The sequence below is a fragment of the Electrophorus electricus genome, chromosome 13, assembly GCF_013358815.1.
Source record: "Electrophorus electricus isolate fEleEle1 chromosome 13, fEleEle1.pri, whole genome shotgun sequence".
NCBI classification, from domain to species: Eukaryota; Metazoa; Chordata; class Actinopteri; order Gymnotiformes; family Gymnotidae; genus Electrophorus; species Electrophorus electricus.
Genome location: NC_049547.1, coordinates 11,456,677 through 11,470,861, shown reverse-complemented (window position 1 = coordinate 11,470,861; position 14,185 = coordinate 11,456,677). Strand labels below are relative to the sequence as shown.

The window sequence follows — 14,185 nt, the reverse complement described above, 5'->3', positions numbered from 1 at the left end:
TTAGAGCAGGTATGTGAAGCAGCCTGATCGCCTTTAGAGCAGGGAGGTGTAAATGGAGACTTGAGTAGTCATTTGTGTTTGGGCTTTGCACCTTCTCCAGGTGGAATGGAGTCAGGAGTCATGCTGTCAGATGTGTGGTGTTACATGTCCCTGCTGGATAATTGGAACCTGGTGTCTCGAATGACAGTCCCCCGATGTCGTCACAACAGCGTGGTTTATGATGGCAAGCTGTACACCATTGGAGGTCTTGGGGTAGCTGGGAACCTGGATAATGTAGAAAGGTATGATGACTGGACTCACTCTCACAAACACACACACACACACATACACACACACACACACACAGACAGTGCCTGCACCTAAATTAAACACACTATCAGAAACCGTGGTGCATTCCAGATAAATGCATGGTCAGCTTTTTCTGAGTTGGTGGCTGATCTGATAATTAGATCTCTGCTAGGGTATTGTGGGAAATGTTTCAGGGATAGGTGACTATGGTACAAGTGCATTGCACAGATTAGATCACATTTTGCTTTGAATACCACAGCTTGGACTATTGCTATAACAAACGGTTATGGCTCTGTAGCTCTGTAGCATGTTTTTCTCATTAGCATTGTGGTTTTGAAGGTAATTCAAGCAGTACAGGTACATTAAAACTGTACTTTTGAAAAATGGGAAATATGGATAATAGCACACAGTAGAGAAAATATTTCCTGCTCATGATTAACAAAAAGCTATCTTGCTTGTGGCAATGCTACTTCCAAACTTTGATGTGTTTTGTTCCTTGCTTATTGTGGCGCATTTTCCTGTTGAGTGGACAGACATGATAAAAATAGCTACATATTCTCTTAAAAGCAGCGCATTCGTTTGTTATGCTTATGCTCCAAGAGTTGGCATTCCCTCTGCAATCTTGAACTTATTCCCATTTCTCACAAAGAGAAACAGCACATCCCTGAAATTGACTGGCCTTGTGTATAGACCCATCCGGCCTCGTATATTGCCCACTCCAGGTGTCTGGCCTGCAGTGGATTTGCATGAGTCACTAGTTAATTGACAGAGCAGTGGGGGAGTCATTGGTTACAGAGCAGTGCTTGGTTTGCTGTTCGAAGCTGCTCTAGTGGGATCCTGGGCTCTCTCACTGCCTCCTCTTTTGTGGCCTACTATCTATCTTGCCTTCAGTTTCATGCTCCTGACCATGAAATCTCCTCTGCTCAGAATTATGTCTTCAATCTGTCTCTTTCTCAAGGCCACTAACGGGCCATTCTTAGGGGAGGCCATATTTCTAATCAATTGCAGGGTAATGTGTGTAGCTGTGTCTCACTCGTTTGTTCTCTCTCCCTCTTTTTCCCTCTCTCTTTTCCTGTATTTGTCTCTCTTTCTGGCTCTCTCTCTCCCAACCTTTCTCCCTCACTTCATTTCTGTCTTCCTCTAATTATGTGATAATTCAGCTCCTATTTATACAGCAGTATATAGTATACATATTCTGTTCTGTGGTTGTGATGTAAACATCCCCTAGAGTAAAGCGAAATGTGCTCCAGCAGGAGAAAAAGCCTCATTGCAAGGCCTAGTTAGTGTCCCTCCAGTCCTCTGCTCATCAAACTGCCTGAATGTGTGCTGGCTGGGAGACTTCTAACCTTTTGCCATTTTGAAATACCACACCCCTAGAGGGAAGCCTTGGGCTAGCCAGGGAAGAACTGCGATTATGTCAAGGATGTTCCCTACTCTAGTGTTATTACCAGCACTTACAATTTATTTGGTCTTTGATGATGGATTCTGGACACAGTCACAAAGCCACACTGTTGCCCATATCCAGTAGCTGTTCTGCTTCCTGAGCTCAGAAAGAGAATCACTTCTGCTGAGAGAGTTAGTTCTCCCTGCATGAGTTCTTGTCATGACATGGACACCATCTCATTGCTCTGTGCTACTCCATAAGATCAAAAGTCAATTAAAATACCATGTGTGCTTAAAGAACTGGGCATCAAGGCATTTAGGCATATCTATTTTATACTATTGTTACTATTCTCTTATATAAGATAAAGCTTCCAATATCTAATTGAACTCTCCTTGTGAGCCATATAGAAACATACAGTGCATTATTGCACAGTTTCATGCAGACTTTTCCTTGAGAATCATCAAGTTTTCCCACAACTTTGAGATTGTTTTGAATCCAGATACTCCATTGTGCTCTATCCCAGAGAAGCAAAGCGCGGGGCAGAGGGAATGTCAGTCATTCCCAATCTGGTCTACAAAGGAATCATTAAACGTTGTGTTCGGTAGCCGGCATGCTGGGCCATGGGCTCCCAGAGCCAGCCCAAGCCTGCTAGCATTGTGCCCTGCTGAGATAGCGCAGCCCGCCGTGCTAGCTCCCCACACCACGGGATTAAAGGAACTGATAATTCCTCTTCCTCCTGCGCTGTCATCCTGCTCTCTTTCTCTGAGCTCTCCACGCAGCTCCAGACAGCTGCTTTCAGATGGTCGCCAGCGCGTTTGGGCCGCTACACGGAACTGAAGCAGCTAAGGTGGCAGCAACCATTTCTGACAGTTTGCCTAATTGAAAGTCTCTTTTCCCCTCATGCTTGCTGTTGAAACAAGCGCATCTCACTTCCACCACCCGACTCTCCTCTCACTGCACTGTAGCGTGTCGGTCAGAATGCAGCAGCTGTGTAGTAGCTGCTATCGCTGCCTTCTGCTCTGCAGGACCTCATCCAGCTTTAATAAGTCTCTGCCACTAGGTAGAACATAAAGAAACAAAAATAAAATCCACCTCTAAAAACACCCTATTTATTTAAAGAAATGCTTCACTTTTGACGAATGTGTTTTCAAGTGAAATCCCAAGTGGCTGAGATATATGCGCAATCATCCTAGTATAAAGACTCTTGGAACTAGCATATGGGGAGGCTGCTATCACAGTGTGTAAAGACGGTCTGTTTGGAGAAAAGTGACCCAATCTGACAAAAATGGCAAAATAAGACTCAATACTAAAATCCCAGATTCTACACTGCACTATTCTATACATGAAAAACAGAAAAAATGCAGAAAGAATTTTCCTGTCCATTTTGGATAACTTAAATTATGAACCTAATTTACCATAAAAATCAAATCTGAAGACTTTGATCATAATTTAATCTTCTGTACTGTTATTGTAATGCTCTAATGCCATAATACAACTTCACCATGACTATCTTTATGCAGTACCTTCAGCTAAATGTCAGTTGATGATACTCAAGCTTTTCGAGGCCTGACCTTCAGTGCTTGAACTGAATGAAGTGCTTCAAGGCTTTTTTTACTTATGACATCCATAAACAAATTAGTAGATAGTCATCAAGTTTGAGTGAATTTGCAGCCTGTCCAATTATGTTGCTTAGCCCATAATATCTAGCATCAGTTGCAGACCAGGCACAAACAGCTCAAGGTGTTATCTTTACAGAGACTCATGTACATCATGAACTTGAATCTTACTAGACACGTGCAGATCAGTGGGTCTCAGGTGCTTTGGGGCTTGCCCAAGCTCACGGATGGTTGTGTATCAGATAAGAAACATTGAGTACATGACTATCTCGCATGAATTTTGAGGAAATGTATAATGAGGTCAGATTGGAAGCTATTGATCAGGCATTCCCACAGGCCACTGCATGGAATACAGAGAGGATGAGGCAGCAGACCACAGAGGCAGGTGAGCATGCAGAGAACATATTCTTGAGGCAGGAAGTCCATGTGCAGTCTGGGAAGCCATATTTATAGTGTGGACAGAGATTGGCACGCTCCTGGCATGTGTGTGTGACATAGCTCAGTGTTCGCGGCCTGCATGGCTCTCCTATCCACTCTAGCCCTGAGAGGGCTGTGTGCCGATAATGATGTCAGAGGCGCTGCTAGTCAGAAGCTCTCACTGCCCACCAACTCACTGGACTCCAAAACATAATCTTACAATTTTAGAGCATATTATATTATATATATTGTTAGGCCCAAGACATGATGTGTGATATGTGGGCCAACCCTCTTCTTCCTTCATATCGTCTTACTGTTCTCTCATGCCTGTTTGAATCTCAAGGTGCCCTACACAAATACAATCTCCCTCTTTTTCTGTCTGTCTCTTTCTCTTCCTTTCTCCCCCTTTTTTCTCCCTCCCTCTCTCTCTCTCTCTCTCGCTCTCTCTTTGCTCATTTTCCCTTTCTCCCTTTCCACATGAGGAGACTGCTCAGAATTTAGATAGTTTGTTGGTGATTTTGTGTGGCAACCTTGGCCTGGTTTGTGTCTGTGGAACAGACGCCACTGTTCTAAACCTAAGTGTGGTCAGTTTGAGTACATGAGTAATAGCACGAGTGTATCTGCTACAGCTTGGACAAGGTTATTCCAGGAGCCTGACCACTGCCTTCTTTCTGTATGTCTCTTCTCAATGAATGATTTACCTTGTTCTTTTTGACTTTGCTGATGACCACAAGAAAGATATATGCTAATGGATGCAAAGAAATATGCTAACGGATGCATATGCATAGACACGTTTTGTGCAGCATGTGCTTTGTCAGACTGACTGATCCATACACGGTTAACAAGTGATGCCATAATGCAGATGTGTTTCGAGCTGTCCTTTGGACGGCTGACGAGTGCAGTGCGCATCACCTTGGTTGGCTTGGCAGTAGTGCATGCCAAGTCAATGCTCCATGTGGGGCTTGTCCTATAGAACTGGGGCTCATCCTGCTGTTCAGATTGGAGGGCATTGGCAAGCCTAGTTTACTCCAGCGATCTAGTTTACATCTGTTGATTGAAATGGAAACTCTTTGTTTGCTGTTGATGTATATTGAGTCTGTAAGAATGTTTTTATTTTTGTCTCAGAGATTTAATTAATTTAGAGTGCTATTAGGCTGTCCCATTTTGTAATTAAAACTCAATGTTGATTAGAGAGTTTGTTTCGGAATGCATTAGGATTCTCTTTGCGTGATTTCTCCAGGGGGTTGGTATTGAATAGAGGCTTTTATGGTCACTAAGATATTATTAAAACCTCTGGTGTAAAATAGACCATCAGGAAATCTTAGATTAAGATATATCAACATGTGTGTCACAGGTTTGACCAACCTTAACCACAAAGAGTATTGAGGAGAAGGCAGGCCAATGTGCTGTCGAGCCCCTTGGGCAGTTGCCAACTCACCGGATATTTTACGCTGTGTCTGACCAGTCCAAGTTGCCTTGGGCTCTGCATGTCCCACCCCCAGCCCAGCTGTCTGGGCCAGCACTCTTCTGTGCACTTCTTTAAGTGCTTATTTGATGCCCATGATGGGGTAGAAGATGGGGGTGAGGGGGGGGTTGCATTTCCCCTGAGATGGTTATTCCAGTGACCATGCATTGCAGCATGATGAGTGGTAGGCAGTGTGAGGACAGGTGTAGCTCCAAATACTGGGTGAGACACATACTCTTTATAAGTCCTATAGTGTACTCCACTCCATCTGATAGTTAGTTTCTTAAATCAGAGTAGTACTTGTTATTTATGAAAGTATTGCAAAAATGTAATAATTAGATAAGGGATTTTTATCATGGACTTCTGGGGAGGCGATGTGTGATAGTTTTTGAGCTCATCTTGAAACTGTCATAATCGGATTATGAAAAAAATCCTCTTAGCAATTAGAATTTAATTTGGGCAAAGTTATGCATTATTTGGGTTTGTGTACCTCGGGATCCCTGTATATCCCTGTATCTTTTTATGAACTACAGATAAAGTACAACCATAACCATCAGAGCGGGGTAAAAGCTCACTTTTTAGTAACATCATTTGTTATGTCAAGCTGTAACATTTGTTTAAAAAAAAACAACTCGAAGCCATTATTTCACATAATTAGGTCCTTCCTGCACGACACTGTAAAAGTCATTAAAATAAAGCGGCAGAAGTCAGCTGATAACATGCTCCCTCTGTGTAATTAATGGCCTCTGCCATGAGCCGCTGAGCTGACAGCGACGTAGCGCTGTTCTCCACGAGCTCTGAGACGGAGGCAGCAGCTCTCTGTTCACTCACCATCTGCTTGTGCCATTCCAGTGTCGGCCCAGTTTGTCATACGTAGGGGATCCACTGTTTGCAGCTGCCGCTGCCTGATCCAGTGCGTGACTCTTTGTCATTTCAAGATTGCTTAATTCATTTGGACCTCGATACAGCTGAGGGCTGATCTCTGAGTCCAAGATGGAGTCCTTCTCTGGAGGAGCAGAGATCAGCCTCTGACCCCTAAAACCCCTCCATATCTCTTAAATGTGCCATAAATAGAATGGGCTCATCTGCAGACCTTCTGAGCTCCAAACTGGGCTCTCAGTGCTCCTATTAAGACTGATAATGGTCTGACTCAGTGATCCCAACTCAGTCACTCTCCCTGCTCAATTTTCACCCCACTAACAGGCAATCTCCTCAGCCAAGCCCGATACTCCCCACAGGCCTTCCTCCAGGATTGAGTGCAGGATCTCAGTTTGGAATCTGGACTGCACAGGCCCTCAGTCAGAGCCATGACTTGTATCGGATTGCATAGTCCACACATAGCATCTGCTCTGACCAGAGACTGTATGCAGCAGGATTAGATAAGTTGGAACCCAGAGTGAAATTTAATGATGTTACTTTGTGGGCTCAGAGACTAACAGTGTCTGTCCATGTATTTTTGGCATTTAAATGACCTTAAAAATGGATGCAGGTGCATTCATTTTCGCCTACAGCTAGAGAGGGTGTAACTAAATTCCAGGGGGGGAGAGAATTGATTTGAGTCTGTTTGGCACGCTCACACGTTTCTCTTAATGTATTTCCTTAGCTGTTTACATGCAAATAATGACAGTTAATAATGGAAGTGTTGTGCAGTGTAAGGACACTGACCTGTGAATTTGGTGAAGGAAGGAATCTGGGTATGATATGAGGTAAATTTGATCCTATCAGGAAAAAATAATGATAAAATCCACAAAAGAATATCTAAATATTACACAAACATCACCAATCCTAAGACTGCACCAGGGCCATTTGTGGACCATCCAGTTTTTATCTGAACAGTGACCTCTTCTTGGTTCCTCCAGGTACGACACCATCACTAACCAGTGGGAGACGGTGGCACAGCTGCCCCGGCCTGTGCACTCGGCCGCTGCCACTGTGTGCCGGGGGAAGATCTACGTGTTCGGCGGTGTGAATGAGGCTGGCCGCTCTGCTGGCGTGCTACAGTCCTATGTGCCTCAGACCAATGCCTGGAGCTTCATCGAGTCGCCCATGATAGGTACGATGACCTTCAGTCTCCTGGCTGCCACAGGGAGATCCTCCACACTTGGAAAAGGGTGCACTCTTCACTATTCTGTGCTTTCAGAAATTTCAGTTGGGGTTATTTTTTGTCTTTAAACCTGTATGCTTACTATGCACAGTAATAAACAGGCAGACAGGTTGATGTAAGGTGTAAAAAGCACTCTGTGTACAGGGATACAGGGAGCCAGACCAAGTGCTGTGTGTTCAGGAATATAGTGGCCAGACCAAGGCAAGGTTCAGTGGAACCAGTAAATCAGACAGGTTACCAGGTGCAGTCCAGAGGAGGTGGTTCATTACTGAAAGTCCATTAGGGAAAAAATAACTGTTAAATTAAAACATAAGAGCAAGCAAGAGCAAGCAACGTTCAGGACATCCTCAAACCATTCCTATATGCCATGTCTTTTTGATGTGGAACTCACTCAATCTTTTAATTGTTTGGGTGCTTTATACAAGGAACACTTGGTCTGTATATCCATGAATATCCATGACATGAATGCATTAAATCACACATGCAAGAAAATCTCTACTGAACCAGGTGATGGAGGCCAATTAAGGCTAGCCAGTGTTTGACCAGGAGTGCAGATGTGGTGTTGCAGCTCCCATGATACCTCTGTGTCTTGTATTCCTTGAATTTACCACTTCAGGTGTTCATTTATAGCAGGAGCTGAGTGGATATTCAGGCTGAAAAAATACCAAGATTTTTGCACCCAGTAGCACGTTTTCTGCCCCCCTTTTCTATGACTCACACATTGGCATTGCATAATTCAGCTTATGGGAAGGCATCTGCTTCATTCCACTTATGTGAAAATGTTGTTTCTACTCTGAACTGTACCAGATGCATTCACCCCAAGATGCAGCTCTTTTTAAATCCCAGTGTCTTTGTCGTTTTGTGAGAATGGTAAATGATTTTGGCTCCTATGATCTCAGACGTTCACTCTTTCAACCTCAGATGAATAATTCAAATAAAGTAACACTGTTTATTATATTTAATAATGCGGGTGTCAAAACATGAATTAAAGTTTAAACTATATCCCCATAGTTACACAAGGCATGGAGCATGACAGTATGCAGAAGTAGGTCAATAAAACTACTGTAGTACTGGTTTAGGAATTTGGACTGGATTTCAAAAGGGCAGGTTTGTCATGCCAGTGTGTGTACTACAACCAAGTAATGAACTTGATTATGCTCTGACATCATTCTGACAGGTCAAGCAAGATGTTACAGAAGGTTGGCATAAGGGTGGGAGGGGTTGTGCAGTTAGTAGAGTCAAGTTACATTGTAAACAGCTCCCAGCCAGAGAGGTCGAGAGACAGATGATGGTAGGCAACACCACACACCTCTCATTAAGCTGAACTACAACTTTGACTAAGTAGAACTCTAAGTACAACTCTGCAAACTATAAACATTTCTAAAATATGTTATAAAAATTCTGTTTAATTGGTTTTCTGTTATGCTAAAGTGAAGATTACTCAGATCACTTGAAGAAGCAACCTTTAATTAATAAGCTATAAAATATTTTGGAATCCGATCTTATCCTCAGTGTGATGAGGCCATAGCAATCTTATACATCAGACAGAGGCCAGTGTGGAACAGGTGAGCTCAGGGCCAGAGAGCATGTGCTCACATTAACCCTCAGCAAGGACAGCCTCCCACGGAACCGCTCCGTGGAAGAGCAGTCATGCTCTGTTGATTACTGCTAAAGGGGTCGGTGATCCACAAAGGGCCTTAGTGATGTCAAGTGGTGTGGCTGTACTTCAGCAGACACGATGAAGTATGCGAGGCCAGTGGCTTGGTCTATGTCTTTAGAGCTGTGGCTCTAGAATGCCTCACTTAGTTTTATCTTAGTCCAGTTTTGCAGATTTGCTTGTATTGTTATTATAATCGATATAATTTTTTTTTTCTATAAGTAGCTTTCATTGCCATGTCATGTGTGTTTTTGCAATAGATTCAAAGAGGTACACATGCATTGAGATAGATACATGAAGTCTCTCTCCATTCTACTTAGCAATATATTTATGCCATGGAAAAGCTTCTAAGCACAGTGCTAAACACTGTTCTATACACTGCTCTGCCTCCACGGCTGCAGTGAAGGTCTTGTCCCACAGTGGATGGACCCTATTACATCCCCTGGTCTCAGTAAGCTATGTTAGAGTGGGTATGCACATGCTATGCTCCCACCTGTCACCTGAGAGCAGTGGTACCAGAGCCAGCCAGCCTCAACCCTCCACCAACCAGGGCAAGGAACCCTGAAAGGAATTTTAGGAAGAGAGCTTGTATAGTGTAGGCTAATACTGTGCATTTACAATATAAATAAACCCCGCTACAGAGCTGTGTCACCCACAGATAGCACTAACGAGAACAAGGAGATGATACCACTGTGCATCCGACATCACAGAACTCAGCAACTTCATTTAACTGTGGAGACGAGGGAAGATAAGCTTAGTTATTAGTTTTTAAGCTGTGTCTGTGTGTAGGCGCAAAGAGAAGGAGACTGACTTCTTTAGGATCCCCTTTTATCAGTTGCACCCCACTGAGGATAGCAGATTAACACTTCGGTTCTCAACAGGGATATAGTGTTGTGTAGCATAGCCAAACACAAACGAAAACAGACAGATTCCGCACATATGTGTGGACAAGCAAAGAGCTGTGTGCTGAAGGGAGGATAAAGTAGAAGTGACCTTAGCTGAGCTCTGGAGACTGTGTCGCATACAATTGAGCCAGCTCAAAGACTCAGGTTTGGCCCACTCTGACTGCAGCGCCACCCAGAGGGCACACAGGGCACTACATTGGGTGTCTATGCTTGGCTACTCAGTCAAATTCTGCTATTCTGCATGTGGGCTTCCATATCACCCATAATTCAACTCCTCCTCAGGAGCTCCTCCAGAACCGAGAGCGCAGGAAATTTAATTAACCATACACAAGTTTTACTCTGGCAGATGAGGTTGAAATCACAGCTGTTGTAGAGTGCGTGATGGTAATTCAGTTATTTTTCTCGCCTCATCAATTATTCATGTGTTCTTCTCCTGCTTATTTGCTCAAAAGGAGTGAATTGCACTGGGCCTCTCGTCGTTTGGAGGAGTGGTGGTATGGATGATCAATGCAAGGTGCACCTCACCGACCTCCTGCCTTTCACCACGCAAAGTTGCTGGTTTTCCATTCGCATAACAAGTGTGATAAGGAGCTGAGAAGAGATCTGTGATGAGCATGCTGTCCAGGATATATATATATATATATATATATATATATATATATATATATATATATATATATATATATATATATATATATATAACATTGAACACTGCTCTGTATGGATGAATTCTGTAAAAAGATCTATGTATTTTTCTCTAAAATTCTATGTAATTATGTTACATTCTCCTTTGTGTGTTTGTGTGTGTGTGTGTGTGTGTGTGTGTGTGTGTGCATGTGTGTGTGCGTGCACATGCCCTATACAGACAACAAGTACGCTCCTGCTGTAACACTCAATGGCTTCATCTTCATCCTGGGCGGAGCGTATGCGAGAGCCACTACAATCTACGACCCAGAAAAGGGCCACATCAAAGCAGGGCCCAACATGAACCAGTCTCGGCAGTTCTGCAGGTGTGGAGAGCAGGCCCCACCCCCAGCCAGGATGCCCAAGCTGTGGCTTGCTCCTGGCTTTACACGTTAACACCTCTCGTTGGACAGCATCCATTTATTCTGTCAGACCACATTAAATCTGCTGCGACTGTAATACATTACATATATTACATTGAGTAAAGTAACTGTCCACATCGCGGGTTGTTGTGACTTGCTTGAGCAGATCCATCAGTGTGACTGGCCTGCCTCTGCTTGTCTGTTTCTGAGGTAGAGCACCTAAGCAGTGTATTACCAACAGCATTAAAAGCGCCACAACCTCTCATTTGCACTTGACCTGTCACTTTCTCCATCCAACCACTTTTCATATCATTAGGCATATCAAAGCCTTTATCTGCTGATTGTGTGAAAGCCACTCATCTAGGGAACACCCGAGTGTGTTGAAAGGTTCTAGCTCTCAGGCTGTTTGCTCTCAGGTAGATATGAAAGGTACTGTTAATTTGATTAATTTGGTCTTTTAGGTGGGAAAAACATTTAAAACATCTGGAATCCTGTATCACTAACCACATCTTTTTGCCCATATTCTAAGAAATCGTGTCCAAAATTAGTAATGACATCCAGAATGCTGATGTAAGAAAAGCTGGAACAAGCTCACTGATAAGGTGATGTTTCTTCAGATAAATTAAAAAAAGAAAGAGAATAAGAGACAAAAAGAGAAATGGAGGGAGGGAGCTTTCTACACATAAGAATTCACTTCTGGTCCCCTGGGTTAGGCTTTGCACTGTCTCCTTTGTTGATTGGTATTCACAGCACAGAGAGTAATTAGCTCCCTGCCAGATCAAGCGTAGATGAGCCACAGAGCAACTGCATATACAAAACCTCAATACATGTCTGCATGTTTGTCTGTGTTTGCATGTATGTGTATGTATGTATTTGTGTGTGTGTGTGTGTGTGTGTGTGTGTGTGTGTGTGTGTGTGTGTATACGTGTGTGTGCATGTGACTACATTGTATGTATGCCTTACAGTTCATTTGTGTCAATATGTGTATGTGTATACATGCGTGTAGACGTGTGCGCATGTGTGACTGAACGTGTTGGCATATTTGTATATTTTATGCGTGTCTGCATGTGCATCTGTCTGCATGTGTGTTTATGTGTGTAGGCCTGTGCATGTGCATGTACACATGCCTCTACACATCTGCCATGTTTTTCTGAAGCACATGCTCTGTTTCCAAGGCACATCAAATCCAGTCACACCACTAAAAGTTTCTGGCATTTTGAAACTGAGGTTCAAAAATTAACAATGCAAAAAACAGGAGATGGGGAAATAAATTATTTATTCTTCCTTGAGCACATCTGCTCCAAATAATTTTATGGGGCAGCAATCTACCACCCTGCAGAGTCCTGCTCTAACCGCTAACACAGCTGATCCGTTTAATCGAGGCCTACAGCAGGATCTCAGTGTGAGAGGCAGGTGTGTTGGATGCTGTGTGAACACTGCAGGGTGGTCGGGGGCTGTGAGTAGAGCTGGAGCTGGGAACCCCCCCCAAATCCTCCGCTACTGACAGTCTTCTTCTCTCCTCCGCTCTCTCTCCCCACCTAGCGCCGTGGTACTGGATGGGAAGATCTACGCTACAGGAGGCCTTGTGAGCAGTGAGGGGCCTGCTCTGGGGAACATGGAGGCCTTTGACCCCTGCACCAACACCTGGACGCTGCAACAGAGCATGCCCTGCCCCCTCTTCCGGCATGGTTGCGTGGTCATTAAGAAGTACATCCAGAGTGTCTGACACCTGGACCCCTCGCGTGCCAATGTGACGCCAACATCTCTGCCGCACCAGCGCCCTCGTGTGCATTCTTGCTCCCCCTCACTGCCCCCAGATTACCAGGGTGATACTGACACAGTTTATGAAGTCTCTCTTCTGTCTGTCTCTCTCTCACACACACACTCTCTCTCCCTCAACTGTCTCTCATTCTGTTATTTCATCACCTCTTTCTCTCCCACTCTCACCCATAAGGAATGTAGAAGCTAATCCTTGCTGTTTGGCACAAACGGGCTCGGTGCCTTAGTGAGGCGCCTTCGGGTAACATATCTCACCTCATGCTGCTGGCACTGGAGGTCTGGAGTGGCACTAGTCTTAATGCTCCATTGCCACTTTAATTCGAGACAACACCTGCTCTCTCTCCCCTCCTCTCTCTCTCTCCCCTCCTCTCTCTCTCTCCATGCTCTCTTTTTCTATTTCTGATCAAATTTCAGTCATTTGTGTTGGTTCATTGTTGACTGACTTCTTTTTTTTTACTGTTCATAAATGTTCTTTTAGTAGAAATGCAGTCACGTTTTATTCATTAGTGTCACTGTTTATTTCTACTTTTCTGTTGTTGGTGCAGATAAAATCAGCCCAGCTCCAAGTGGAATGATGTGAATGACATATTTTGGTAACAATGGAGGAAAAGTTTAGTTTATTTATTCAGTGCTGAAACTTGGGTTGCATGAGCAATCTGATGTGATAGCTCTTACTTTTACCATAGTGACAGTTAGATATATAAAAGGAGTGTGTTCATGTCCAACGTGAAAAAGCATTCCTTTTCCAGGACCTCAATCTGGAACCATAGTACTGCTGGAGACACCTACTGATTTGACTGTTTCTGTTCATCCTAATGACTTCAGGACAGCCAAAGGCCTCAATTATGGACTGCTGGGCTCCAAACGGGATTGCTCTGGGATGTGAAGTTTTGTCATGGACTGCTGCACTTTTGTCTTGCACTCTGCCAAAGCACAAATGATCTGGAGCTCGGAGGGAAAATAGGATTTTCTTTTGCCTTTGTTCCCTGGGCATCACTGTTTGCCAACCAAGCCCACTGACTGAGGCCTGCAGGACACTTGGCACACTGTTGGAATTGAACAGGATTCTCTGGAATTTAGAGGGAGAAAAATTATATTGTTTATTTTAGGAACTTAAAATGATTACAATTGTTTTTAGACAAATGTATAGTATGTTAATGAAATATTATGTACAAAAAATGAGCAATTGATCATTGCCATATGGCTATTATTGTTTAAATTAATGAGAATACCTCATCATTAATTATAACAATAATAATTATGGAGAATACAATGTTGATTCATAACAATGACTTGTGTTTTCTCTTAACTCTACTGAGTATAATTGTTGTGCTTTTCTGCATTATGAATACAAGTAATGAGTGTGTATAAATGGATATTTGATGGATGGGAAAGTCCAACAAAATCATGGCTGTCCCTTATGCAGGGTTGATGGACAGGAGATATTATAGGCTTTCATGATGTCTATCTAAACTTCAGAAACCAAGAAAAGAAGCAGAGTGTTACTATCATGGAGCCACTGTC

The 14,185-nt window shown here is 43.4% G+C and overlaps 1 protein-coding gene across 2 annotated transcripts in view; it reads left to right on the top strand.

Moving 5' to 3' along the window:
- Positions 1-13,950, top strand: part of LOC113572676 (kelch-like protein 29) — a 65,675-nt gene extending 51,725 nt beyond the window's left edge. For both annotated transcript variants that reach the window (XM_035532992.1, XM_027002441.2), the window contains 4 exons: positions 101-281; positions 7,030-7,223; positions 10,702-10,846; positions 12,425-13,950. In XM_035532992.1, coding sequence (XP_035388885.1) covers positions 101-281; positions 7,030-7,223; positions 10,702-10,846; positions 12,425-12,608 — 704 coding nt within the window. In that variant the 3' untranslated portion in view covers positions 12,609-13,950. The remainder of the gene's footprint in view (positions 1-100; positions 282-7,029; positions 7,224-10,701; positions 10,847-12,424) is intronic.
- The last annotated feature ends 235 nt before the right edge of the window (positions 13,951-14,185 follow it).